This window comes from Chanodichthys erythropterus, chromosome 10 (genome assembly GCF_024489055.1).
Source record: "Chanodichthys erythropterus isolate Z2021 chromosome 10, ASM2448905v1, whole genome shotgun sequence".
NCBI lineage: Eukaryota > Metazoa > Chordata > Actinopteri > Cypriniformes > Xenocyprididae > Chanodichthys > Chanodichthys erythropterus.
The window spans coordinates 19,641,214-19,667,030 of NC_090230.1; the positions used below are offsets into that span (position 1 = coordinate 19,641,214).

General features: G+C 43.6%; 1 protein-coding gene across 3 annotated transcripts in view; it reads right to left on the reverse strand.

Annotated features, from left to right (window-relative positions):
- The window catches only part of bcor (BCL6 corepressor), a 44,564-nt gene that overhangs the window by 14,067 nt on the left and 4,680 nt on the right, over nt 1-25,817 (reverse strand). Inside the window, exons 2-9 of one of the 3 annotated variants that reach the window (XM_067396414.1) lie at nt 21,526-21,604; nt 17,696-20,719; nt 16,400-16,456; nt 15,804-16,011; nt 13,644-13,931; nt 12,230-12,619; nt 7,987-8,291; nt 4,742-5,020 (exon numbers count right to left, since the gene is read on the reverse strand). In XM_067396414.1, the coding sequence (XP_067252515.1) occupies nt 4,742-5,020; nt 7,987-8,291; nt 12,230-12,619; nt 13,644-13,931; nt 15,804-16,011; nt 16,400-16,456; nt 17,696-20,719; nt 21,526-21,528 (4,554 nt within the window). In that variant the 5' untranslated portion in view covers nt 21,529-21,604. The remainder of the gene's footprint in view (nt 1-4,741; nt 5,021-7,986; nt 8,292-12,229; nt 12,620-13,643; nt 13,932-15,803; nt 16,012-16,399; nt 16,457-17,695; nt 20,720-21,525; nt 21,605-25,817) is intronic. The other 2 variants (XM_067396413.1, XM_067396415.1) reach the window with 2 other exon arrangements.

Consider the following 25,817-nt stretch of genomic DNA (forward strand, 5'->3'; position numbering starts at 1 on the left):
AGACAGTGACAAAACAGGGTGCGACACACACACACACACGCCTCACTGACCCTATGTATACACACACACATTCTGCTGGTTACTAAACTGCAAACATTCTTCACACGTGAACACTGACACTTATAAAAGGGACAGTTCACCCAAAAATAAAAACTGTGTCATGGTTTACTGATCCTATCATTAAAATCTGTATGACTGACTTCTGTGGAACACAAAAGAAGTACATTTCTGTTTGTGTCTAGTCAATAAACAACATTGACAACCCTGTTGACTTTCATTGTATGGAAGTAAAAAAAAAAATTTATACAGTAAATAAATGATCAAAGAACTCTTTTTTTTTTTCTTAGGTGAGCTATCCCTTTAAATAAATTTTAGTGATTAAACAATTCCAATTACTCAATCAGAAAAATGGAACCTCGAACATTCCCTGTTTTTTTATTCTAAAATATGCAAACTGCAAATAATCTGAAAGGGAATTAAAATCAGATTAAGTTGCAGTGAATGCATGCGACAGGGTTATTTCAGGTCACAGGCTGTATTTTGCGGTCGACATCTAGATCAAAAGATCCTTAGTACGCGGCCTTGAACGGACTGCCTGACCAGCGGACACGCTCATGCAGTCAACTGTGGAAAACACGCAGGTTTTTCCACTCGCGCTTGGTTGATGCCTGCGATGCAAGCCAAAATGACTCAATCACACACACGCGCAGAGAACCGCTCGAAGGCGCCCAGGAGTTTCATCAAGCCAAGAACGGTTTGTTTTGAAGGTGCGTGCCCATGAGAAAATGGAAACGAGAGCGCGCGCAAAACTACGTGCCGTTTGCATGTTTACTGCTGTTGCGCTGGGACCAAGATGGAGTGCCACGTTTAAGTGTGTGAACTCTCGTTCTCTCGCGCTCTGAGACACACAGACACACACACATAGAAACGGAGCAGCTGCCGCGGTCTGTGTTGAAAGGTTCGGCCGCGCAGTCATGTCATATTTCCGAGCTCTGGCAGCGCCGCGGAGCTGCTCGTGGCTTACACACACACACACAGAGCGCGCTGGCAGCTCAGTGCGCAGCTCGCGGCTTATCTCTCTCACACACACACATAAACACACACACACACACACACACACAGAGCGAGAGAGCGGCTTCCTGTCTGAGGCTGGAGAGCGGGAGGGGAAAGGAGGGGGAACGGAACGAGGACTAGAAAAACAAGCCGCTGTCGACTGACAGAAAAAAAACACACGCGGACGGAAGGTCTGTCCTCACCTGCTAAGGGCCGACGTGAGGGTGTAGAGGGGGAGGAGAACGAGTGATATAGAGAGAGAGAGAGAGAGAGAGGGAGGGAAAAATGAGGAATACGGGGTGGGAAAGATTACATTTTATCTCGCTTCCTCTGACACACACACGCCGCACGGATCGGCGCCGAGTGCCCTCCGCTGCGCGCTCTGCCGCTCCCCCACCGTATCTGTGGCGCACGCACAGCCCCGCGAGAACAGCCGCCTTTAACCGATGTCACCAAGCGCATTTATAAAGCCATTAGAGCAGAATTAGACCCCGAGCGCCAGCGGGGAAAATCACAAAGCCCTGAGACTCAGCGGTAACGAGAGCCCACGCTCTCCACAAGCGTTCGAGAAAATCCACCGCTAGCGGAACACTGTAGCTAGCTGCAATGTGGGGGGAAAAGCTCATTAGGAAAAAAAAAAGCCATTTAGCTAGTAAAAATATATTTGGTTGTTATTAAAATACAGTTTAGCTATTCGTAAACAGTGTAGCTATACGTGAAAAAAGAGTTTAGATTTTAGTTCACAGTTTAGCTAGCAAAGCTAATCGTACACCAACAGTTTAGCTTTTTTTAAACAGTTTAGCTATTGGTAAATTGTTGAAGTCCACATGAAATGGAAGTTTTGATGGCCTTTTCAACAAGAATAAATGTAGGGCGGGACTTGCTATTGCTGTGATCTCATGTGAGTGACAGTTTGTCCCGCCCTCGCGCCAGTAAACACGTCACCAGAAAATATATGTGGTTGCAAGAGGGAGGGGGAAGTTATTTTATCTTATGAGTGCACATTACAAAACTAATGATGAAAAATAATGCTAAAATTGAAAAATTATTGCTATTTGTTAATATGTTATTAGTAAAACAACGTTTACTGCGTCTGAATAGCTTTTTTATTAACGGTTTAGCTATTCACAAAAACTGATGTATTTGGAAACAATATTCATATATTAGCTCACAATTCGTTTGTACATGGCTATTCGCACAAAAAACAGCTATTCGCACACACGGTTTAGCCATTTCTAAACAGTTTAGCTATTTGTAAATTGTTCAGTTTTGCTAAAAATGAAAAATAATTTAGCCATTCATAAACATTTAGCTATTCATGAACAGCTTAGCTGTTTGTAAACAAGAGTTAGCTATAGAATAGATAAATACTAGAAAATCATTTTGGATATTAGGTCACAATTAGTTTATCTATTTGTAAACAATGTTTAGCTATTCATCAACAGTTTAGCTTTTCATATTAGGGTTGGTTTTTCACAAAAATAATAATTTAGCTATTTGGAAATAGTTTAGCTATAAGCTACTAGCTGTAGTCAAAGAAAAATGTGTGTGTAAAAATCTAAAATTAGTCTTTAAATCAACTACAAAATACAAAATGGCAATCCTTTTCTGTAAGAACCAACAACCTTTTTTAGTGATCAGAAACGCAGAAAAAACTCCCCCTCTTTCTATGGGCCACTAATGGCCGGCGTTAGTTTGGGCGACGAGAGATCGGGAGGTGCGCGGAACGGGCGGCTAATGGCTTAAAACAGCGCGTGTTTAGCACCTCCAGCCGAATGATTAATTAACGTGGAGATTACGGAGAGCACTTGTCAGATCGCTGATTGGACCTTAATGGCAAAGAGCCATTCTGCCTGAGAGCAGAATTACCGACAGAGTCTAGCAACCGCAGCAGAATCAGACGGAGAGAGAGTGAGAGAGAGAGGGAGAGAGAGATGGATAGGGCTTTCACACACACACACACACACACACACACACAACGATAGGTTTCAATCAGCACACAAAGGCCAGTTTTGTCTGAGTCATAAAAGAGGGAGGCAACAACCAAACACAAGTGTAAATAAGCAGCACCGTAACGCAAGCTAGACGTCAGCACTGGCGGAATGTAATGAAAGAGTGTGTGTTGCAGTAAAACTCTTGGCGTGAGAGCTAAAGGGAGGTGAAGAAACGCAAACAAGCGAACAAGAGATGTAGGGGGAGGGGAACTGCAAATGTACGTACGTGTGTGTGTGTGTGTGTGTGTGTGTGTGTGTGTGTGTGTGTGTGTGTGTGTGTGTGTGTGTGTGTGTGTTAAAGTGTGCAGCCACTTCAAGCACAAAAAATGGAAGGAATGGAACACAACGGAACGTGGCATCCCTAGTTGTGAGAAAACAAACCACAGACACATGTGGATGCATATTATAGGCAGAACGAGAGGAAAGATGAAAGTAGCAAATGGGAAAAACAGGAAAAAGACTAAGCGTAAAACTAGCTTGATTCCGACACCACACAAGCGTGATCTATTCTGGAACAGCACCACTGTCTCAATGATAAAAATGCTCCGTAAAATGCAATAAGAAACTTTCCCTTTCAGTGGAATTCAAGGCACCGCTGCGGAGCGAGAGAGGAAGGGGGGAGGGCTGGGGAAGGAGAGAAATCATGCGCTCGCAGCAGTAATCGCTCATTTCCTGTTCTCCGTGCCAGTCCTTTCAGACGCACTGCCGGAACTAATCCAGCTCCCCATTAATCTGCACAAATTGGACACGGAACGCCGCGCCATTCCAGAACCCGCGGAACCACCGTATTCCAGAACTGTGGAATACGGTTGAATTCCGGAACAGCAGGGAATCTACTAAACAACGAGACCAATGCGTGTTCGGTTGAATTACTCATGCAGAGACATTAAACTTTACGATATTTAAAGACAAGAAATCTGAATTTTAATAAAAAATAAAAGTCGTAAGTTTTACTACCCATCATTTTTTTAGTGCATGTTATTTTAAAAAAAGTTTGTTTTCATAATCTTCAATCAAAAAATGCAGATGTATAAGACAATGCGAAAAAAAAACAAAAAAACGTGCAAATATTCATCGCAAGGATGCAATCAATGCAAAATTCAGTCAACATAATAATCCAATCAAATCCCAAAGGATGAATTCTACTATTTCCTATAAAAAAATTCAGTTTTATTTGTAAAAAAAACAAAAGTCATATTGCAAAATGTAAATGCATTTCAAATAGCGTTTCATGTTGTCTTTAAAAATACTGCAGTTACAAAAATATCAAACACTCTACTGACATTCATATTAAACTAAAAAAAGCTGACTACAAGATCAGAGACTGAGTGCAAAGGGTTAAGCTTTTCCAGTTCTACAGCAAGGACAAGACCGAGAAAGTGCGAGAAACAGCACGCCTGTGAAAGCACGGGAATGAATGCGAGTGAGAAAGGTTTGAGTGGGAGTGCAAAAGCCGAAAGGAGAAAGAGATGAGACAGCCCGTATGTGTGTGTGTGTGTGTGTGGAAGCGAGAGGCTGCGTCGCAAGAAGGGGAAAAAAAAACGTGTGTGTACGCCAAGCGATCGCTCTGTGCCTGTCAGGGGCTCTCGCATGTCAGACTCAGTCTCACGCAGAAATAATGAGATGCGAAGAGAGCAGGAGAGGGCAGCCGGAGAGAGAGACAGTCGCGCACACACGCGCAAATGCACGCTTACCTCATATCCCAGCCGCGCAGCTCGCTGCAGTAGAGTCTCGCCCGCGTTCTTGTTGACGATGAGTCGGCGTGCTTCGGGCGGCATGGGCCTGCTGACTGGCGGCTCCGCTGACACTGGAGGTGCGGGAGCGACCGGAGGTACCGGTACATCCGGAACGGCGCATGGAGGGGTAGGGGGTGCCGCGGGTTGGTAGGCAGGAGAAGGGGGACAAGGTTTGACCGGAGAAGACTCGTAATCGGAAAGAGATGCTGGCCGCTTCTGGGCGGAACGCTTCACCACCTGATGGGGGAATAAAAATGCATCACTTTAGCGTTTATGACAGATCGCAACACCATCACACACAGGCTTTGAAAGTCACAGTATGTGGCGCCACAAACAGGGTAAGGCAGACGCTCTCTACAAAGACAGAGCGGACAAAAGAGTGACAGAGCTACAATCGCTTGGTGCCAAGAGACAGGCGGGATGGAGCGCTAATTAATCACAGTGACAAGTTCATGGTCGTCGGCACTGCGGTATAATCAGCGAGAGACTAAAATTTGAAATTCCTTTAAAATATTTGTGTATTAAGGTGGGCGATATACCGGTAAACGCGATTAACCGGTAGAAATTTGTCAACTGGTAGAGATTTTGGACTAGTGTCTCTATCGCGGTTACCCTCATGTGACCTTGCTGTAATGCGCAGTCACGAAAGCTTATCGTTTAAGCATTGTGGTTTAAAAACAAGTGGTTTTAAACCATTGAAGCACAATTAGCAGTGAAAGACAACTCATTTCAGCTTTTTGCCGACTAACTGGGCTTGAATGGTTAAATACACATTTATGTATCAAAGTGACCACGTATTTGCAAGTAAACAGAGCCGTTTATGTCTTAAGTGAAGGTACAATTGAGAAAGACAAGGCATGAGAATAATGGATCGGTGCAGTTAGTCTTAAAGGGACAGCATCCAAATTTACCTGCTGTCATTATTAATGCTAATCAAACAAAACAAAAAAAAAGGAGAAAATCTCTGACTGCTTGCTTTTGTAACTTTAATAAGAATAAATATATATTAAATATGATTTTTTTAGACTATTATTTGTTTTTTTTAATGATATTGATGAAATTATGAATAATTTTGATATCAAACAAACCTTATTTAAAGCAAAAATAACTATATCGTGATATATCATGATTTTATATCACGATAACAATATATATATATATATATATATATATATATATATATATATATATATATATATATATATATATATATATATATATATATATATATAAGATTTTGGTCATATCACCCACCCCTACTGTGTAAACTGACAAATGTGAAGTAACTATTCCCACATAGTTGTGTGATTTTTTTTTTTTTTTCGCAGTAGTGGAAAACAGCCCAGCGGCAGTGCAGGAAACAGTGTTTCCCACCATAAACCAAGAACAAAAGTATGACTGTCAACAAAGGTTCCTCGCTCACACACCCTGCATGGTCAGCAAGGTTATTTTTGGCCTGCAGTTAAATGGGCCGAGACTATTTACACAACTACAAATGTCCCATAAACACGTTTTTAACAGAACAACATGTATCTTCCTCTTTGAACATTTCTGTTTTCGGCTCTAGGGCTGCGTGTTTGCTTGCGAGCTGGATGGAAAGCTGCAGACGCCGATCCGTCAGCAATTGTGTTCCCCCGGCAGGGAAAGTTAAACAGGAAACAACGGAAGACTTTGGCTCTCTCCCACTCCCTTTATCTCTCCCGCCTTCCGTGTGCGAGTTCTCTATCTGTGGAGCGCAGTAGGGCGGGCGGATGAGAGCCTTGTATGTGTGTATGTGTGTAGGCCGCAAGTTCATGCGAGCAGACTGAAGGTCGGGAAAAGGAGGGGTGATCGGGGCGGGAACTCCACCCACCCCAGAGGAGTTCCAGAGCGCAGCAGCTGTCAGAGTAAACACACACACACAGCAAGCACATACACAGCTCTGCCAGAGCCGTAACAGCGCAGAGAAAATGAGCGTCTCAAAATACGACCATTGACATTTACTTGGGTGTCTGAATGAGAACATACAGATTAGACAGACCAAGATTAACTCAACCCCTAATCCGACCCCTAAAAAACACATTTTAGGAATGAAACAAAAAAATATTAGAAATATAATATAAATGTTATTATGATAAATATTTACATAATAAATATTTATATAATAATATTACTATAAAAAGAACTATTTATTCATTCAATATTATAAATATAATAAGTTATATACATATATAATATAAATAAGTTATTATTAACTATTTAAAATTATAATATTAAGAATTAGAAGAATGTATAAGTATTATAAATGTACATTTTTATAATATATTATTAATATTTATAATAACAATAATAATTATTAATAATTATGCAAACACTTTTCCAATAGTACAAAGGATAAATATATATATATATATATATATATATTATATATATATATATATATATATATATATATATATATATATATATATATATATATATATATATATATATATATATATAATGAAACCACCAGACATTTAAACAGTAATTTTTCCCAATTGAGGACTTGCTGGATGTCTCCAGTGTCGTGACTTGGAAAATGTATTTATCTTCGCAAATGAAGTAAACCCGCACACACCGTATTGTGTAAACACCTACATAATATTTTCATACGAGTGCGTTTGTCTGCTGTAAACGATGTGAACTCAAGGTGCGTGTGAGTTTTTGTGTTCGGCTGCAGAACGCAGGTTCGAGTGTGTGCGCTACATCTGCGTGCGAGATCGCAACGGGGAGAACGCAGGCTGTGTTATTTAAAGAATGCACAGCGTGTTCACTGGGGAATCATTTTCCTTGACGGAGAGAGAAAGAGACCAGAATTCTGACCCGGCCTTCACTTCTCCCCTCCCCCTCGGTTGCGTCTCTCCAGTGGGAGTCTGCCTTTCAGCACAAGAGGAGGTCAAAGCAACCGCACTCTAAACACACACGCTATGACCCCCTCCCGCATCCGTTGTGCCGTCCCAGAGAGCTGCGATGCTTCCCTAATTGGGATGATTAACATTGTTGTGATTGGAGACACGTTTTTAAATGGTTCCTCGCTGAGCCTGGGGAGAACGCTTGGGTTGCGAGCCAAAGCAAAGAGCACGGTTGGTCTCGCACACACAGACAAAGGAAGGACATTCTTGTGCGGATAAACGAGCACCTCGACCTTCTGTCATTACATCGACATGTGCAGCAGCGCTTACCTTGTGTTGGTGGGCGGGGCTGAGTTCAGGACACTCCTCATTGGTCGACTGCAACAGCATCCTGCGCTCCTGTTGGCCGAGGTGCTTGGTCTTGCACTGCCGTTTGCCCTTTGGCTTTTCAGGGTCGCCGTGGCGGCGCAAACGAGATGGGAAGGTGCTGTCGGGGTCCGGAGAGGGCGAGGAGGATCCCACTGACTTCCGGTGCTCCTTGAATCGCTGCCGTTTGTCAGAAATGTGAGAAGGAATAGCAGAGGAGAACTTCCTTATGGAATCGTCGCAAAATCCATCAGAGAGAACAGGAATAGCTAGAGAGAAAGAGAGATTAAATGAGTTAATACTAATACTATGCCAATTTTGTGCAATTTTGTAAACATTTGGTAAAATGCATAAAAATGAGCTGAGAATGAAAAAACAATTGAAAAAAAAATCAGATTAAAGAAGAAAATATACAAAATATTTACTGAACATTCAAAGGGTGGGGAGATGGAAAATATAAATGTGTTTTAAATAAAGAATAAAATAAAACAATGCAGAATTTTGTGGCCTCAGATTCTAGGAATATATTAGCCAACTTTTCAGTGTAAGTTCTGAAATAAACCTCACAACACATACCAAAACAAACATTTCTTTACAAACTTGCGCTTTTCTAAAATCAGCCTCAACTTGCAAATATAACAAGAAACAACCCAAAAAAAGGGTAAGAACACAAATCTGGGATTTACGATTTCATCAAGGGCAAAACACACACAGATCAAACCGACGGAAGCTTCCTTAAGGTCTTGTTAGGTAAATCAGACTGACAGCAGGAGAATGAACGGCAGCAGGGATGGACAGAGAACGAAAGGATTTAGAAAAATTGATGCACCCTTTCCTTCGTCTGTTTTCTATTTTGCATCACGTGACCAGAGCCCGAGCAAAAGAGGCACGTTTAAGCGATAGCATCAACCGGCAGAGAAGGACGGAAGGGAAAAGAGAAGAAACATGAAAGGAAGAGCAAGATAAGAGAGGGAAATCAAATGAAAAGGGAAGCAACGGTGAACAGGAAAGGAGAAATGACGGACGGACGTAAAAGTGGAAGAATAGAGAGTGAGAGATGCAGCAGCGAGGGAAAGAGAAACGATGAAAGGGTGAGCACAAGGCCGAGAGAGGGAGAGAAACCGAGCACGCTCCACATCTGTTCCATTATTCATCATATTCCCCGTTCAGTCGCGCGCACACACACACACACACACACACACACACACACACACACACACAGCGCCAACGAGAGCCCCAACACGCAGAGGAAATCTCTCTCACGTATGCAAGCAAGAACGCCAAAGACAGAAGACCACGTAGCCAACAAAAACACACACTACCGAATAGTTAAACACCAAAATATATCAGCAAAGACAATTAACAGGATATTTCGCAACTTAAAAATGATCTGAATTGAGTGATAACCTGATTCTTGCTTTTGTTTGTGTTGTTTTTTAGTAAAGAGAGTAAAATAAAAGTTTTTTTTTCCCATTTGTATATGAAATGTGATCACAAATCAGTTAATTTTTTAAGTTTTTACTTTCACCTAGAAATAATAGGATTATTATTATTAAATAATAGGATTTTTAATTTTGTATTTTTACATTTTTTAAATATTGTCTAAAATAAGCATTAGAAATTGTGTATGAACATAAACCGTCTCTAACTGAAAAACATATCAGTTGAGTATTATTACCAATATTCACAGACATGCGCAAATTTACACAAGCAGTACATTTGTAAATCACATCCTCACCACAAAGTCAGATCCACTTCACATCAGCAGTCCCCTTAGAAATGCAATGATTTAGTTTGGTGGAGATGAAACTGGCGGAACTAATATATTGGGCCGAGACAAAAGCACCTTAGAGAACCTTCAACACGCAGACCACCAACTGTGCAACTGTTCGTATGTGTGTGCGTATGCGCACAAGAACCCATCCTCATGGGCAAACTGTTCCAGCCTGCGTAAAGTGCTCCTCTCCTTCAACAGGCTAATTAAAGTCCTACCCCGAGAACCCTTGAGACCGGATTCACCGCACCTACCCCACACACACACATACACGCACAGAAGTGTGCGTGCTCTGCAACCTAAGTGAATCACTCAATTAGCAAAAGGGGAGCAAAGACCTTAATGCCTTTAAAAATCAACAGAACAAAAGCAGCGTGCTAAAATCGCACACACACCCTGGGGCTTACAGCGGAGAGTTGTGCATCACTGGCATGCGTGTCTTGTCCCTCACACCTCGTCATAGACAACACAAATTAGCTTGCGTGTGCGCACGAATTCCCTCGGCTGAAGAGCGAGAGTATGTATGTGTGCGGTGGGAGACGGATTTTGACAGGGACATCTGGGGGATATTAGCCTCCCATTAGCACGCAACTGGGCACACACATACACACGCACGCACGCAGACAATAATGCATTAACTAGCAAACCATCTCTCAGCTTGAGTAAAACCAAGATACATATGTATCTCTCACACACACGCACAGAGTGAGGGATATAGCGAGATAAAGAGTCTCGTCTTGCTGCTCTCTAATCCTCCTGACAGAACGCCAGCACAATATCCAGCAGCCAAGATACTGACGGGCAGCCTCACACACACGCACGTTGTTATTTGCACAGTTGTGGAATCTCATGGCTCATTACTCTGCGGCATGCGTTTTCTTGGCGATGCTTTTATACCAACAAGGACGCAAGTGTCTGAGAGAGTGCGTGTGCAAGTGCGGCTTGTCAATCAACAAGAATCATTATTGCTATCCCAAAGCCGCAGACACAGGGCGACGTGCTCCGCTTTCCTCTAATCTGCCTCTCTCTACTGCCGCGCTCTCATCTTTCACCTCGGTTCTCCCCTCAGTGCTCCGTATCCTCTTTTCATCTCTTTCACTCCTCCTTTTCCACCCTTTCTCTCTGCTTTCTAACAGCCTTTCACTCCCTCAATCTTTGTGTCTCATTCATTCACACTGCTTGTGTCTCCCCGCTCAGTTCTCTCCTTCTGGGTCCTTCTCTGACCTGCATAACTAAATGAGACTTAGTTTTTGCCTAAAGCACCATTTACAGATGTGCCATTCGAAAGAAACAGGGTGTAGTATGTAGAACATAGTATGTAGTGTGAAAGGATGTAGTTTGTATAATCTAGTATAGAACCTTTTCATAGTTCCTAGAACTATTGGCTGAAGTACCCAGACTTTGTCGTGTTTGCACCGCTACTAGGAACGATTTTAGTTCTAGGAACTCCTTTTGGGGGAACTAAATTAGCTCCTACTTCACAGTAGGGTCTAAACCAGCACTATAGGAACTATCAGTGACGTAAGTGTACGGTGATTGGTCAAACGCGTGTCAAACACTGGCACCCCCTGTAAAGCCATGTAAACATATTCACTTCACGAACATGGAAAACAACGATTACGTCATTTACCTGTTGTCTGCAGGGTTGTGTTCTTTTCTCCGTAACGATTATATGTAATACTGAAAGTTGTCATGGGAGATTCCATCTCTTAGTTGCGTAAATAATGCATCTACATTCGATCTCTGTTATAACAAAACAAACAAACAACAAATGCAGCTCCGATCACGACATCCTCCATCCACCGGTTTTTAGTGTTTGTAAATGCCGCGCTTAAAGACGCCGCTGTTGGCCGCTTCAGAGTTCCTATTTCCGGTGCGAATGCAACCAGGAACATGGCCCGGGGAGAAATTAGTTCTCAGGGAACTATCCTAGTGGCTAGTTCCTATAACTATTCGGTGCGAAAGCCCCTTAAGTTTGACACCCCTAGTGTAGGCCATATTATTTAGAGTGTAGGGCATAGTATTTAGGGAATAGGTCATAGAGTGTGGTATACCAGGGATAGGATGTAGTTTGCAAGGTATAAATTGTAGTATGTATTGTTTAAGGCACAGTTTGTAGGAGGTAGGATGTTTTAATATGTGAGCCATCTGTAGGGTGTAGGGCATAGTTTGTAGGTTGCGGTGCATAGGGCATATGACCTGTATCAGCAACTGTAACAGTTTGTGACCAAACAGTTAAACGAGGAAACCGTTTAGTCATGCAAATAAAACAGGATAACAGATGACAAAACCAATTTACACTGCTGTCCCTTGCCATCTTATGTCCAAGGTCCTCTTGACACAATGTTTTTCATCAACAGGCTTCTTTGTTCTACCCAGAATACTCTCCGCTTACAACCATGCATTTAATTGAGACAGAATAGGAAGATGTACCTGTGTCAGATCCAGCGAATTCCAACTGTTCCTTAGTCCAACCTCTTTCCACTTCTGCTTTCCTCTTCACTCCCTTGTCTTCAAATCCATTTGCTTTGACCTTTCGATCCACAGCAGGGACACCGTGGGCGACTCTCGGGATCTCTGAGGGGCAAGGGTCAAGCTTTTCCCTCTTAGCAGTTTGGAGTTGTGGAAGAGAGGATTTGGATGTAGGAGGCAAACCCAGGTTGGGAGCTCCGAATTGTGGCCTGTCATGGTTGAGCTGCCCCTGTCTATCCCACAGTTCATGGAGATTATGGAGGTTGCGGGGCTTACTGAGCCGAAGACCCGTCAACTCGATACACACCTTCAGATTCTTCACCTCCTGCTCGGAGGGTTGAGGCCACACGTCTGTGGAGACAGATAGAGACAATCCGTTTATACCTTGTATAAACATCTGGATAGGATTATCCAATCTTAGGTGGTCAGCTGGGACGAATTGCTGTGTACACCTGGATTTAACATGCATCTTAAAATTCGGACAAGCGGAGGTTCTGATTTTGTGACTATATATTTTAGGTACCAAACTGTATCCAAATTTGTTCTTAAGTTATCAGATATTGCATCCCAAGTCTTGTAAATGTATGACCTTTTTCTTTTTCTTTTTGTTTTTTTTTTAACTGTACTAGTTTAAAAGCCCTTGTTCTGGCACAATAATTATGTGGTTATATGAATCAGTTGCGGTTGCATTTAGGAAGCATTAGGCTGTATGATACAAATGCTATATGCCATATATATCTCTAACCATAATGCATCTCCAGAATGCAATGCACCCTGTTTACATCTGAATTTAGCACTGTCCAATTGTGTTAATGCGCAAGGGTTTGCACACTTAGAGCAGGAATGTTTTCCAATTGTTAATAGAGATGTTTCCTCCTCAAACATAAACACCCACAAGTTTGATAGCTTTTAAATGAAAGTACAGAGCTGAACAGACACTCACATGCAGACACAGTTTCCCTGACAAAAACAAGCTTTCTAGGACACGTTTAAATGATACGAGTTTATACAAAGATTGTTTTGATGTCTGAAAACGCCCTTTAGACTGAGCACAAAGAAAGAGTATGGCAGTGAACGCCTGGCAGTTGTGTTTATCTGGACCATGTGATGGCAATAAACACAAATCAAGATGAATCGAAAAGGCCAGCGAAAGGATCAAAGCAAGAGCGAGCAGAGGAAATGGGAAAAGAACAGCTGAACCCTGGAGAGAGAGTGAGACGTGTCAGATAGCGAGACAGGAGGTTGCCAAAGACAGAGTGGACCATCCACTACTTCTTGCTGTTTGGAAAGGTGGCAAAAAGAACAGGATGAAAAGATGGAAAACGAGGACAGCCATTTGAAGGACACTAGAGAGACAGACAGCCGAGACGTGTACCTGAAATCAGTCTCGCTCTCTTCACCGCGATGCCATTATCGTCCTCTCCTCTCGTCCGTCTCTCTCCATCTCTTTCTTCTGTAGTGTGTGTGCAATCAGGGTGGCCTTGGCTCTGCTCCAAACCCAATGCACGTTTCCTGCTCGTCGCCGTGCCAACAGACCCCTCCTCCTCTCCTTTCACATCCCTCGCTCTCTTCTCCTCCACTCGACGGGACTGCGGGATGTCGGCTGGTGGGCCGCACCGCTGGAGCACAGGAACTCTGTTGTTTGCACATGTTGGTGTCGCACCTGCATAGCCACATAAACACAAATGCGTTAGTCACCAGCTTGAAAAGAAAGACCTTTTTCGAGTTCTAAAGAAGCGCGACAGGCCAGTAGAGCACAGATGGTGAGAGACAGAGGGGAGAAGACTACAGAAAAATAACCCTGTCCCCCCACCCTGGACAGTTGCATGTTTGTGCTAACTACACCACACCCATCCCACACGGGGAGCTAGACGGCAAACAGGGACGCGCTTGCTTGCTCTCTCTGCAAGCTTAAATTAGCCCGAAACATCCGTGCCAAGAGCGCAAGCGGCAACCCAGCTCAAGTCTCCTCTCCCTCCCCCTTCCTCTCTCCTCGCACTCTCCTCCCCCTCTCCTGCTTTCTCCCGTTCTGTGTGTGGCAGTGAAAAGCGCTCCTTGAGAATGTCTCCCGGCAGCTAAGAGCAGCAGCGCAGATCAAAGACAGGCGCTAGGGGCTCACGCTCCGTACCTCCCTCTTCTCGCTTTCACACACACACACACACACACACACTCCCACTGTATTATTGAGGCACATCAACGGCCTAAAAAACATGCACATACAAATTACGCAGCTAGCCGAAACCTTATAAGTCACACATAAACCAAATCTATCAAATTATGCAATAGTGCCTAATTGTACATCCAAAATGACTTCATTATCACGCTCTCGATACCAAACAGAGCAACCTTTATACTGGCCTGGGTAAGAATGCAGCCCACCCTGCCCCAGGCTCACACAGACACGCACAAAGCATGTGACTAACACCACATGCATCCCATAATTCATGGCAATGTGTGCACCATAGCAACTCTGCACCAAAACAGATCACCATGGTAACATTATTCGCGTCACCCAGAGAGAGTTAACGTGGCCATTCCGAGAGAGCGAGAGAGAGAGAGATGTTGAAGGACAGACTGGGCATAAAAAAAAATAAAATTTAAAAATAAAAAAATAAAAATCAAGAGAGGAATGGAGGACATGAAACATCCAGAAAGGACACGCAAAGTCAAACAATCAATATTGTTTCTTAAATCAATTACTTTATACTTATACTGTATCAATAGTTGGTATTCGACAGATGTGATCAAATTAAAGCTCCCATCAAAACTACTGTAGAAGGTTTTTTTGTAGCATTTTCACCCTTGGAGTTTCACAGGAACTGCCGGTCTGCTGAGCGCACTCTGTTTATGTAATCCAGAGCGCTGTTAATTGTCTGTGTGGCTGACACACATGCAAGTGTTCACGCAGGCACTCACACACTCTGACCCACATGCACAGGAAACGCCTTGCCTCTGTGAAAACCACCAGGGACAGCGAGGTCACATAGCAGCAAAGTGTTGATTTGGAAATCTGATGGCATTAGGCCATTACCAAAGCTCAAGTGGAAAAAACAAGAGCCAAAACAGCATAGAGAGAGAGAGGGACAAAAAGAGAGATGGAGAGTCAGAGCATGTGCATGTTTATTTGTGCGCTTCCTGTTTGAGGGTGGCGGTGGTGGAAGCCATGTTTACCACGTCGTTTCCGCTGGTTTAACGCTGTTGCAAGGAGCGCCACAGTGCAGGGACCGTCCCTAGTGACACAGGGAGGAAGTGTAAGGGGGTTGAGGGGGGGGTGAAGAACGAGAAAACGCCTGTAAAACTGGGATAGTTACGGAATATTTCAGGAGATAGGACAAAAGGACAGAGGATGAGTGAAATGCATGAAAAGGCAGCCAGCAAGCAAGACAAAAGTTAAGAGACAGTGTATACGACAGACATTACAAGAAAGATGGAAAGTGTGAGACAAAGATAGCCAGCAAAGAGAAAGAAAATAAAAGGGAGCGCTAGAAAGGAGACAGCGCGAGAAGGATTGCTTGTGTGTGTGTGCATGCCTTACCGTTGTGCTGCTCGGTGTGATCGGAGAGGGCCGAAAGGGCTGCGGAGGGCCTGGAGCTTGGCTGGCTCTGTTCCCAGTCTCCCGCTCCGCACTGGCTTTCTGCCAGCTCCCTCTCTCTCTCCCGCTCTCTCCCCAGTCCGGGCGCTGCAGACGACACACACCCCTCCTTCTCTTTCAGCTCCAGCTCCGAGAAACGCATCATCGCACGCTACACAGACACACACACAGCACAATCGTGAAACCAGATCCAGTGTTACGAGCACCAGCTGTAAAGCCTGTCTCTCATGTGCTCCAGTACAACAAAAATAGAGGGGAAAAAAACAGAATAAGACTTGCATAAAATAAATTTGCAGTGAGAGTAGAACAGGTGCTAAAGTGCATTAGAGTAAATGCAGAAAATGCATATCAATAACTTATAACAAAAGCTAAGTGATACAGGTACACTGATACACTCAAATTTGACCATGCAATTTTCAGGACCCCTAAAATAGGAGGAAAAGGAAGAAAAAAAATCTAACTTCACAACCGCCTGTGGGCGCAAAACTAAGTGTTACTCATTTCAACTGATTAGTAGTTTAAAAATAAAATGAACTGACCTCCCAAAACGCAGCTGGTTGACTTAAATTACTGTCCTCTTGTGATAATCCTTCCATCTAAGCAATCAGAATGGGGCTCAATATCTTTTTCAATGATTTGAATTGAATATTTACACAAATTTAACACATCTGCAAACAAACATTAACTTACCATTACACAAAAAATATGGGGGAAATCAGGACATATCTGAGAATGCTATGGCTTTGAAAGCTGATGTTTAAATCATACAAACTTCAAAAGGACATGTGGAAATACACAGAAAATGCGGGGGTTATTTAAAAAGACTATCCAAATTGTGTGGGCTATCTGAAATTAGGGCATTGTCTTCCATCAGCCTCTCCCTTACTCTCCCTCCGCTGCACGGCTATGTGTGTGTGCGCTAATGACTCTGCCAGTCGGCGAGCGCTCTGCTCGCTGCTGCTGGTAAGAACTCTAATCTTCCCCATCAGGAAAGAATGGGCCGGATTTCACTTAAGCTGGGAGGGCTGCCACCATGCACATGGCTATTGGGGGCCTAGGGGTGTGCATGTTTATGTGTGCGTGTGTAAAGAGGAAAGGAGTGCAAGATGGAAGCCTGTAGGAAAGGGTGTGTGATTATGTTTGGGTATGCCCCACACACACTCACACACTGGTCTCCAGAGCTCACCTGCAGGTTAACAGTTGCCTGCAGCATTATGTGCTAGCAAGGCCACGGCATGCACGCGCATGCACACGCACACACACAAACATTTGGCAGCTGAGCTTCCGCACGACTGGGCAAAGCAGCCACAGACGGCACTTTGTGTTAACCCTTTCAGATTCTGACTGAACCACACACTTGAGCGTGTGCGTTCTTGTACAAACACAAGTTCTCTCACGCTAACTGTAGAACTGCTGCCATTAAAGCCTGTTTGACAGATTCACAGCAGGGGCCCAAAAACTGCTAGAAAGAGAGAGCAGGAGAGGGAGAGTGGGTTACGGAGATCTGTAATTAGCAAGGCGTTCAATATAACCGAGTGTGGAAGTTAGATACAAGTGTTCGTTCAAAGCCGAAACTGAGGTCACTGAGCTATTTTTGTATAAGTGTAGCTGTAAATCTCAGGATGGCTGGGAAACTTTATCTAATTCAATGACAGCTAGTGGTCTTTGAAGAGTTGACCAGGGAACAGAAAATATGAGGTGTTCTCAAATTATAGCACTCTTACATGACCTGAATGATCCTCAAAAAGAAAATGTGACAATGACACGTGACATGCTCCATAATTGCACAAACTTCCCTATTCATCCTAACCAACATACAAAATTGTGTAACTGACCTGCAATGCTCGCTGTTCCCGGCTCAATTTGCTGGAGTCTGCATACAGCTCAGTGGTGACGCACTTGAAGCGGTCGCCAACATAGCCTGAGGAGTTGGCTATTCTCTTGGCCAAGCTGGATCTCTTGCTTTTAGACAATCCATGTCCTTCCTCCTCATCCTCATGAGATTCTGTATCTTCTGGTCCATCCTTGCCCAAGTCCACATATTGTCGATTAGCATGAAGCCGATCAACTTTGAATTCAGCACCATCACCTCGAGCCCTTTCGCCGGAGGTTCTGGCACAGCGTAGTGTCTGCTCTTCCAACATGTCAGGTAGTGGGCTATGCTCAGAGGAGCTTTCTTCAGTCTGGCTGTGCACAGGAGAGTCAGACTGCTCCTGTGGACGAGGTGGACTGCATACCTCTGCCCGTCGCTCTGAATCAGTTGGCCAGGATACAGCAGGCTGGCCGGAGCGCAAGATCTGCATGAGCTCTGGCTCTTTCCCCTCCGAATTACTGCCACTTTCATTTCCCATCCCTGTCCCACTGCCGACTGGCTTAGCTGGCTCTTTGCATTTGACATCGATGGCACTATGTTTGTCTGGCTCTGGACTGCCATCTGTGTCATCTTGGACCAGGTCGATGCAGACAATCTCCTCTTTATTCACTGTGTGAGGCTTGCTCTGAGATTTTGAGCCCAAAATTTCTTGCCTCTCTGACTCCCTCTCAGATTTGTATCCTGGGTCTGTGTCAGTAATGCTCTGGCGCTTGTACGGAGCCTCGTCGTGGTGCCAAGGCTTGTCCAGGGGTCTGGGCCTCAGTTCCAAACGCTCAGTAACTTTGTGGTCCAGGGGCAGGTGGGGAGACATTAGTGGATGGACCATCTCTTGTGAGTCATGGTAAGTCAGATATTCTCCATGACTGGGTGGGATTCCATATGGAATGCCAGGCTTGGGTGGCAAACGTGCTGAATACAGACTGTTAGGGCCCAGCAGAACTGGATGAGGGTACACTGGCCCTTTTCCTGACAACTGCAAGTGGGAAAGGGAAAGACTCTCAGGTACTGGGTATGAGAGATATCTGCTAGAATATGCTAAGCTCGGAGGAAGATAAGTTTCACCCTGAGGCATGTAGAGGTGGCTTGGAGCATGTCCATTCTCTAAATGTGATTGCTGGGGCTTGAAGCCAATGTCAGGAGATTCGTTTTTTTTAAGTGTCTTTGAGGGCTTTGTGGCTGTAGGGTGGCTGCCACCATGGTTATTAGTTGGGGTCTTTTCTGGTGGGGTGGGAACTGACTTTGGCCATTCACCATTAATCTTGGGAGAAGGTGAGACAGATGATGGCCGAGATGCTGCAGTCATGACAATAGGTGCAGAACTTGGGTTTGAGCCATTGTTTTGGTCATCAATTCTGGGACAAGACGAACTTCTTAACTGTGGCACCACATGTTCAAGATTCTTGTTCTTGATGATGCTGGAGCCTTTGTTTTGACTAGCCTCAGAGCTGATTGTCTGGGTAGGACTTGGCACTACCCAGGAAGAGGGTAAAGTGCTAATTATCTCAGGCCTTTCTGGAGTTTTAGAAGAAGTGCTAACAGCAGAGGATGACGGCGAAAGGGTTTCTTTTAAAAGCTCCCTGTTTGGGGGAAGTCCATAACGGGCAGTGGGGGAATAGCCAAGCTTGGCTAAGGCCTCTAGTTTTGAGGGGTACCCATTGGTAGGTCCTTCAAAGTCAATGATTTTGGCAGACAGGTCTAAAGGCTTGTCTGCTGGGTCTTTGGTAATAGGCCCCTGTTGAGGTGGTTTCTCAGAAGAGGTCTTAACAGGTGAGCTGCTGCCCTTTCTTTCATTCCCCATACCTCTGGACTCCATGGTTGCCTCTTTGGCTTTAGGCTTCTGGCTTGCTGGACGAATTGGAGAGCGAAGCTCTTGGGACATGCTGTTAATGTAGATAGGGTGAGCAACCGATGGTGATGATGATGAGGACGAGGAAGGACTCTTATACAGAGGCTTCTGGAACTCCATAGTGCTATCCACAAGAGGTGGAGGAGGGGGTGGAGGGGCTGCAGGTGGCTGAGGGGGGCGTGGTGTGGGGCGGGGCGGTTGCATTACATGGGAATGACATGAGTCTATGGAACTGGCGCTACTGCTAACACCAACGCTGCTACTGCTGCTAACGTTGCTGCTAGTGCTGCTTGTGTTTTTGCTGGATGAGGTCCGGACAGACTTGCTGTTGCTAGCACTGTTTCCACTGCTGTTGTGTTGCCTATCACTGGGTGACTGGTGGTGGGGCTGGGTCTGCTGATGTAATGTCTGTTGCCCAAATGCTGAGGGCTCATGGTGAATTCTTGGACCAATACTCTGTATTGTTTTGTCCTGGTGGTGCATCATAGGTGACAGTGCAGTAGGGGCAACAGTTGCAGTGGGGATCCTGAGAGGAGGAGCAAGGGGTGAAGATATAGGTGCAGGGGGATAGGGGGGCATGTAAAACAAGCGCTCTGTACCAGCTGCACTGCCTCCTGCTCCTGCACATAGAGACTGGTAGGCCAGATGCTGAGGAAGGTAAGGTGGCGGTTGTGACAGGATTGATGCTTTATACATGTTCAAAGCAGTGTATTTACTGGAGTCTAAGAAAGAGTACATTCCAGCTTCATGGTAAGGACTCATCCAGGGAACCCGCAGATAGCTGCTACCACCATTGAGACTCAGTTCTGGGGGCTTATCTCCTGGGACGACCCGTCTGTCCAACCCTAAAGCATCTGCACCAGTCCCAGGCACAATCAGTGGCTTCTGAATCCCAGGTGGGGAACTTTTATAAAGTCCAACATAACTGTTTGTGGTCTTTCTGCTGTCAAGAGACACATCTGGTTTGTAGAGCAAGTCAGGGATCCTGTCACCAACATAGCCCTTTTCTGTAGGCAGGGTCCGAATTCCCGGTGGATAAACCATCCCTCCATGAACGCGGAGGCTCTCCCGCATCAGGCTGGTCCGATCGATGCCAAGCGCACTGAGAGGGTTCATTCTGCAGGTTGTACTCGCATCCACCTGCGACAAAAGAGCAGAAAGTGGTAAGGGTGGGGGAGAGAGAGAGACAACAAACAAAGAGCAATAAGACTCCGACAACAGAGAGACAAGTGAACAAAAGGTTCAATCTAGATTAACAAACAGGTACGATCCATCCAATCTTTATCAAGAGATAACATTCACCTCTCACTAAATGAGAGGGCAGCATGTGGTTAGAGCCACAAAAATGAATCACAACATATGACAGACATCACGTGTGGTCACGTTATACATCAGACTCTTATTACAATGTAAGAAAGAAAAACATCTCACTCTCCAATCATGAACTGATTCATACAAATTAATCTCATTTTCCCCCCACCATTATAATACAATCTAAAAAGAAATTACAAGAATGCCACAATATATTGCACTAGTCAAGGTCACAACAGGAGAAGGCGGAAATCATTCTTAAATGTCAGTTGCAGTGAGGTAATAGTGTGGGGAAAGCAACAGCTTTGATGTATGTTTTCTGGGCAGTCTGGTAGATGGCACAGATCAGTCTTCCCATCATACCTGAGAGTGACCTGGGAGTTAAAATTATACCAGTCCTGGCTTGTACAATCTGACAGAATGCATCTGTCAACAATGGAGAATTCTAATGCATGAAAACAGGTGATTATGCACTTCACAAGAATGACAGATTTCAATGTGGGAAGGGGACAGTCTAAAATCTCTCACTATGAAAAAAGAAATAAGACGCAAAGATGTTTTAACACATGACTAACTGAAAGTGAATATCCATTGTTTACATTCATGTGCATGTATTAAATATATGAAATGTTTACCATGCTTTGAATGAGAACTTCTGTCTTCTCTGTTAGTTCTCAACAGATTCTCTGGTCTTCATTCCATAAGGATAATTTTCTGTTGAAGAAAAAAAAAAAAGATCTCATATATCATGCAGCTCTAAAGACTGAATATCTATTCATATACCATTTAAGTTCAGGGTAAACACAATGAACTGGAGTGAAAATGAACCTTGATCATTGGCATACTACTGCTAACGTGAGAGGAGAGAAGGAAAATGAGAAAGGACCTCTTCATGGTGAGGCCTTGGCCTGCTTCTCCACCTCCACATGCCTGCATCTCGACAAATGGTCACTGGGCCACGTGCCTTGTTATCTCAGAGCAAGTGCCCTGATAAGGAATCCCTCTGCGTTCTGTATTCGTACAGAGCAACGCAAAGGGGGGACTGGGGGAGTGTCATCATTGCTGCCCAGCCCCATGGCTTGGCAAGACATTACAGCGAAGCTTTGTTGAGAAGGCGAGCTGCGCCTCTGTTATTGATGGCTCTACAGACCCCAGATTTCAATAACGCAGACCCAGAGCTTATCTAGAGACATGGCCACAGTCGCTGCTATTGAAGGAGTGAGACAGTTTGCCCTCTGTCATCAATCAAACCAACCTACACACATACACAAACAGATGTGCATGCATCACTTCCATAGCAACCTGAGTCGCACAGCAGCTTCAATGCTTTTAAACAAAATTAATACAATTGCAAAAAGCAGTTGAATTTATGCAAAACAGTAAAGGATGCATTCCTGGTCACACTAAGCACATGCATGCAGTATAAACCTCTTGTATTACTCGTGAAGTTGAATTATTGTTCTATAACTATTGCAGCATTAAGCCGCCATTAAACTTAATAAACGTAAATTCTGCCCCGTTCCCGGAGCGTGTGCCTCCCTTCCCCCATCCTCCCCTGCTCTCAAAACCTAATCCGACCCTGCCGTGGGGAGCGCAGCAGAAACCCACTCGCCTTAGCCATTCAGTCACGTTCTCTGCGCTCTCATTTTCCGTCCCCTCTGTGACCCGCTCTTTCATTCCGCCAGCGGGGGCGAGGACATTATGCATTTGAGGGGCGCTTCGGTAAGAGGGGTACTCACCCCCCATGGAGGAAAGAAACCTCCGCTCTCAAAGACATCAATCACAAGCAAAAGCGCGCCGGGCGCTTTGTCTGCCATTTAATGCAGGTGAGCCAACACTGAATCAATCTACATGGCCTGTTTTTAACTTTGTTTCTAATCACCTTGGCTTATAAACTAAACAAAAGACTATACAAAGGTTAAACACTGCTACGTATTTTACGTTCTTTACCCCAGCCATTATAAAATACTTAAGAGCATTTAAACGATATTGGTTTGTGGTTCCTGTCAAAGCGCACAGCGCTGCTGAAGAAAAAAAATGCTGTAATTTTGTAGCGCGTGATGTTCAGCTCACTTCCAAGCTAATAGACCGTGTAGGTAATGCATGCGCTATATTATATATATATATATATATATATATATATATATATATATATATATATATATATATATATATATATATATATATATATATACAAATGTAAATACTAAATATAAAAGCCAAAAAGAACGAATTAGGGAACATTTTTGTTTTTGTCAGTTTAAAACGAGTCCAAGAAAGAAAGAAAGAAAATTCTCTTGCCATTTAGTAGCTATAATAATATTTGGTATAGTATATATTTGGAAATAAAACGAATTATTTTGAATGCCTGCCCAAAGATGGCACGGAGACCAGGCGTGAAAGCCATTGCGTCAGGTCGGTGTTGACAGAAAAGCACAAGATGATGTTATAAAGTGTGCGGAGCATGAAAGAGAGTGTTAAATGTTTAGCTCCTGAGGTGTGAGATTTTGCAGTAAGGGCTCAAGTGTAGAGAAAGGAAGGCCGCTGAGATCTGCACCTAGAAGCCCCAAAGGCCCCGCCATCAGCTCTCCAACTGTGGCAGATCGCCAAGTCTATCGTCCGCTGCGCAGACACACTCTACAGCTCTTAAAGTGGCAGTAAAATGTTTTATAATATCCGTAAGCAGGAGATAAAACAAAGCCGAATGAAGGGGAACTACAACAAGGGTATAAGGACAAAGGCTTTTCTCGACAAACGTAAAGTAGGCCTATACTAAAATTCATCACATGCGTCCTTGACTTATGAAAAGAAGGTATTCAACACAAGGCAGCCTTATGTCACTAAGATATTTTCATTAAAGCGCGACATTTCAAAAAGAACTGCTCTGCTGTGGAAGGTATGAGCTTATCTTTATTACCTTCAACCTAAAGCGTCCAATGTCTAACTTAAAATGAACGTGTCGTACTCCAAGTTGCAAGAACCGTTCACTTTACTGACTAAAATTATTCTAAAATTATCGCATTATATATAAGAAAAAGGCCAAATCCAAACGTAATATAAACCTTTTTCTTCTAAACTCTGAACAACAAAAATATTTTTCTTTTAAAATAACTCTAAACTCTGTACGAAAATGTACCGTTTCTGTTGACTTTTTCGCAGGTCATTGTTAGAAAATAAAAAAACACGAAATATATTTCCACCACAGCGTCATTTACATTACTTTTTTGAGAGAGAGAGAAAGAGAGAGAGAGAGAGATAGAAAATGTTTTGTTGATTTAATAGCATATTATTTTACTTATATCCTAACTGTCCAAAATACACACAAATGAATAATATTTTCACGCATTGCACATTGGGGAAAAAGACTTGACTAAAAATGACAAATTTTCACACACCTCATTCTATTTCACTCATAAGACTAAAAGTCCAGGTCTGGGATAAACACTTGTTTTAAAACAATAAAAAGTGTTAAAAGCATTAGAAAATTATACTCAAGAAAGTATTATCGTGACCTTCATATCTAAAAAAAAAAATAAAAAAATAAAAAAATCAGCCCCGGGAAATAAATGCCCGCGAAAATGTATCCGAGAAAAGATCTCAAAAACTGCTACAACAGAGAAATCTCTAGCACACATTTTAAGTCAAACCATAGGGTCAAATTCATAGGGTCCAGACATCATCAATTCGCATCCCACAACACAGAACAAAACTTTTTGTTTATTGTTAGAAGCGCTTGGGCATTGGCTGGCTCATTATGAAGAAAATGACGAGCAAAACATTCTAAGGGCAGGTCTCGGATATTTAAGACAGCGTGTACAAAAGTGATTATTTGCCTGCAGACATTCAGCTGCGAGAAGCGATACGAATTGCTGCGAGCCCCACGCGCTGGCAGCGCACACATTCCGCGTGCGGCCCCCGCAGCCATTCTTTCTCTCTTTCTTTCTCTCTCTCTCACCTCCCCGTCTGCCTCGTGCGCTGCTTTGAAATGGAGGGTTGCGTGCGTGCACTCTAGAGACAGACTACAGCGCTGGTTCTCGCTAACCCTCTCTCTGTCTTTTCCCTTCTTGCTTGCGCTTACAAATCGATACGAATTGGGTTCTCTGAGACTTTAGGGTTGGAACCCAAGAACCAGACTCAGTTTTTAAATTCGAATTACGTTCGAGTCCGTTAAAGGTCATTGAACGTGCATTCTTCCGGTGATGCTGACCGAACATACTTTTATAGTGTTTATTGCGCTAATATTCAGCGGTATATGGAACATTTAGTGCAACCAGTGTTGTAGGCTACGATTCACGACTGACTGACTCGAGTCTTTCCGCAACCTGTGCTCCGATTACCGCACGAATTACACCGGTTCTTATTAGTGAATCAAAAACATTTATGTTTCAGTCAGATTGGTTGCTGAATTAATCTGAATACGTTACAGTCATATTCCACTGGAACCAAGAACTGTTATGTTTGTCCATAACAGCCTAGCATGCATATTTACATACATAGGCCTATATAAAATTGTTGACTGGTTGTTCACATGATAACATGTAAATAAAAATTAACTGCAATTCTGTTCAGCCCAAATGTTTCAAAAGCCCTAGAAGAAACGTCCGTGAAGAGTTAAGGAGGCACAACTGGCAACTTCCTTACGATTCCCGTCCCTATATCTCCAGACACCCCAACTAAGCTTTAGCTCCTGCATAAGATAGTGAGCAAATACGGTATTAGATTATGCCTCGTCCCCGTTTTACCTACTCATTAATTAATAAAGTGACTGTGGCATTTTCAAAGCATGTCTTTGTCATTTATCTTGAATACAATGTTTTTTGTATCAAGAATTTCAGCTTTTAAGGTGTTAGAAATAAGAAACACAGAGCAAAGAAAAGAAAACAATGTATTCATGGGTAGGCGTCGCTCCGGGAGCGCGCAGCGATCC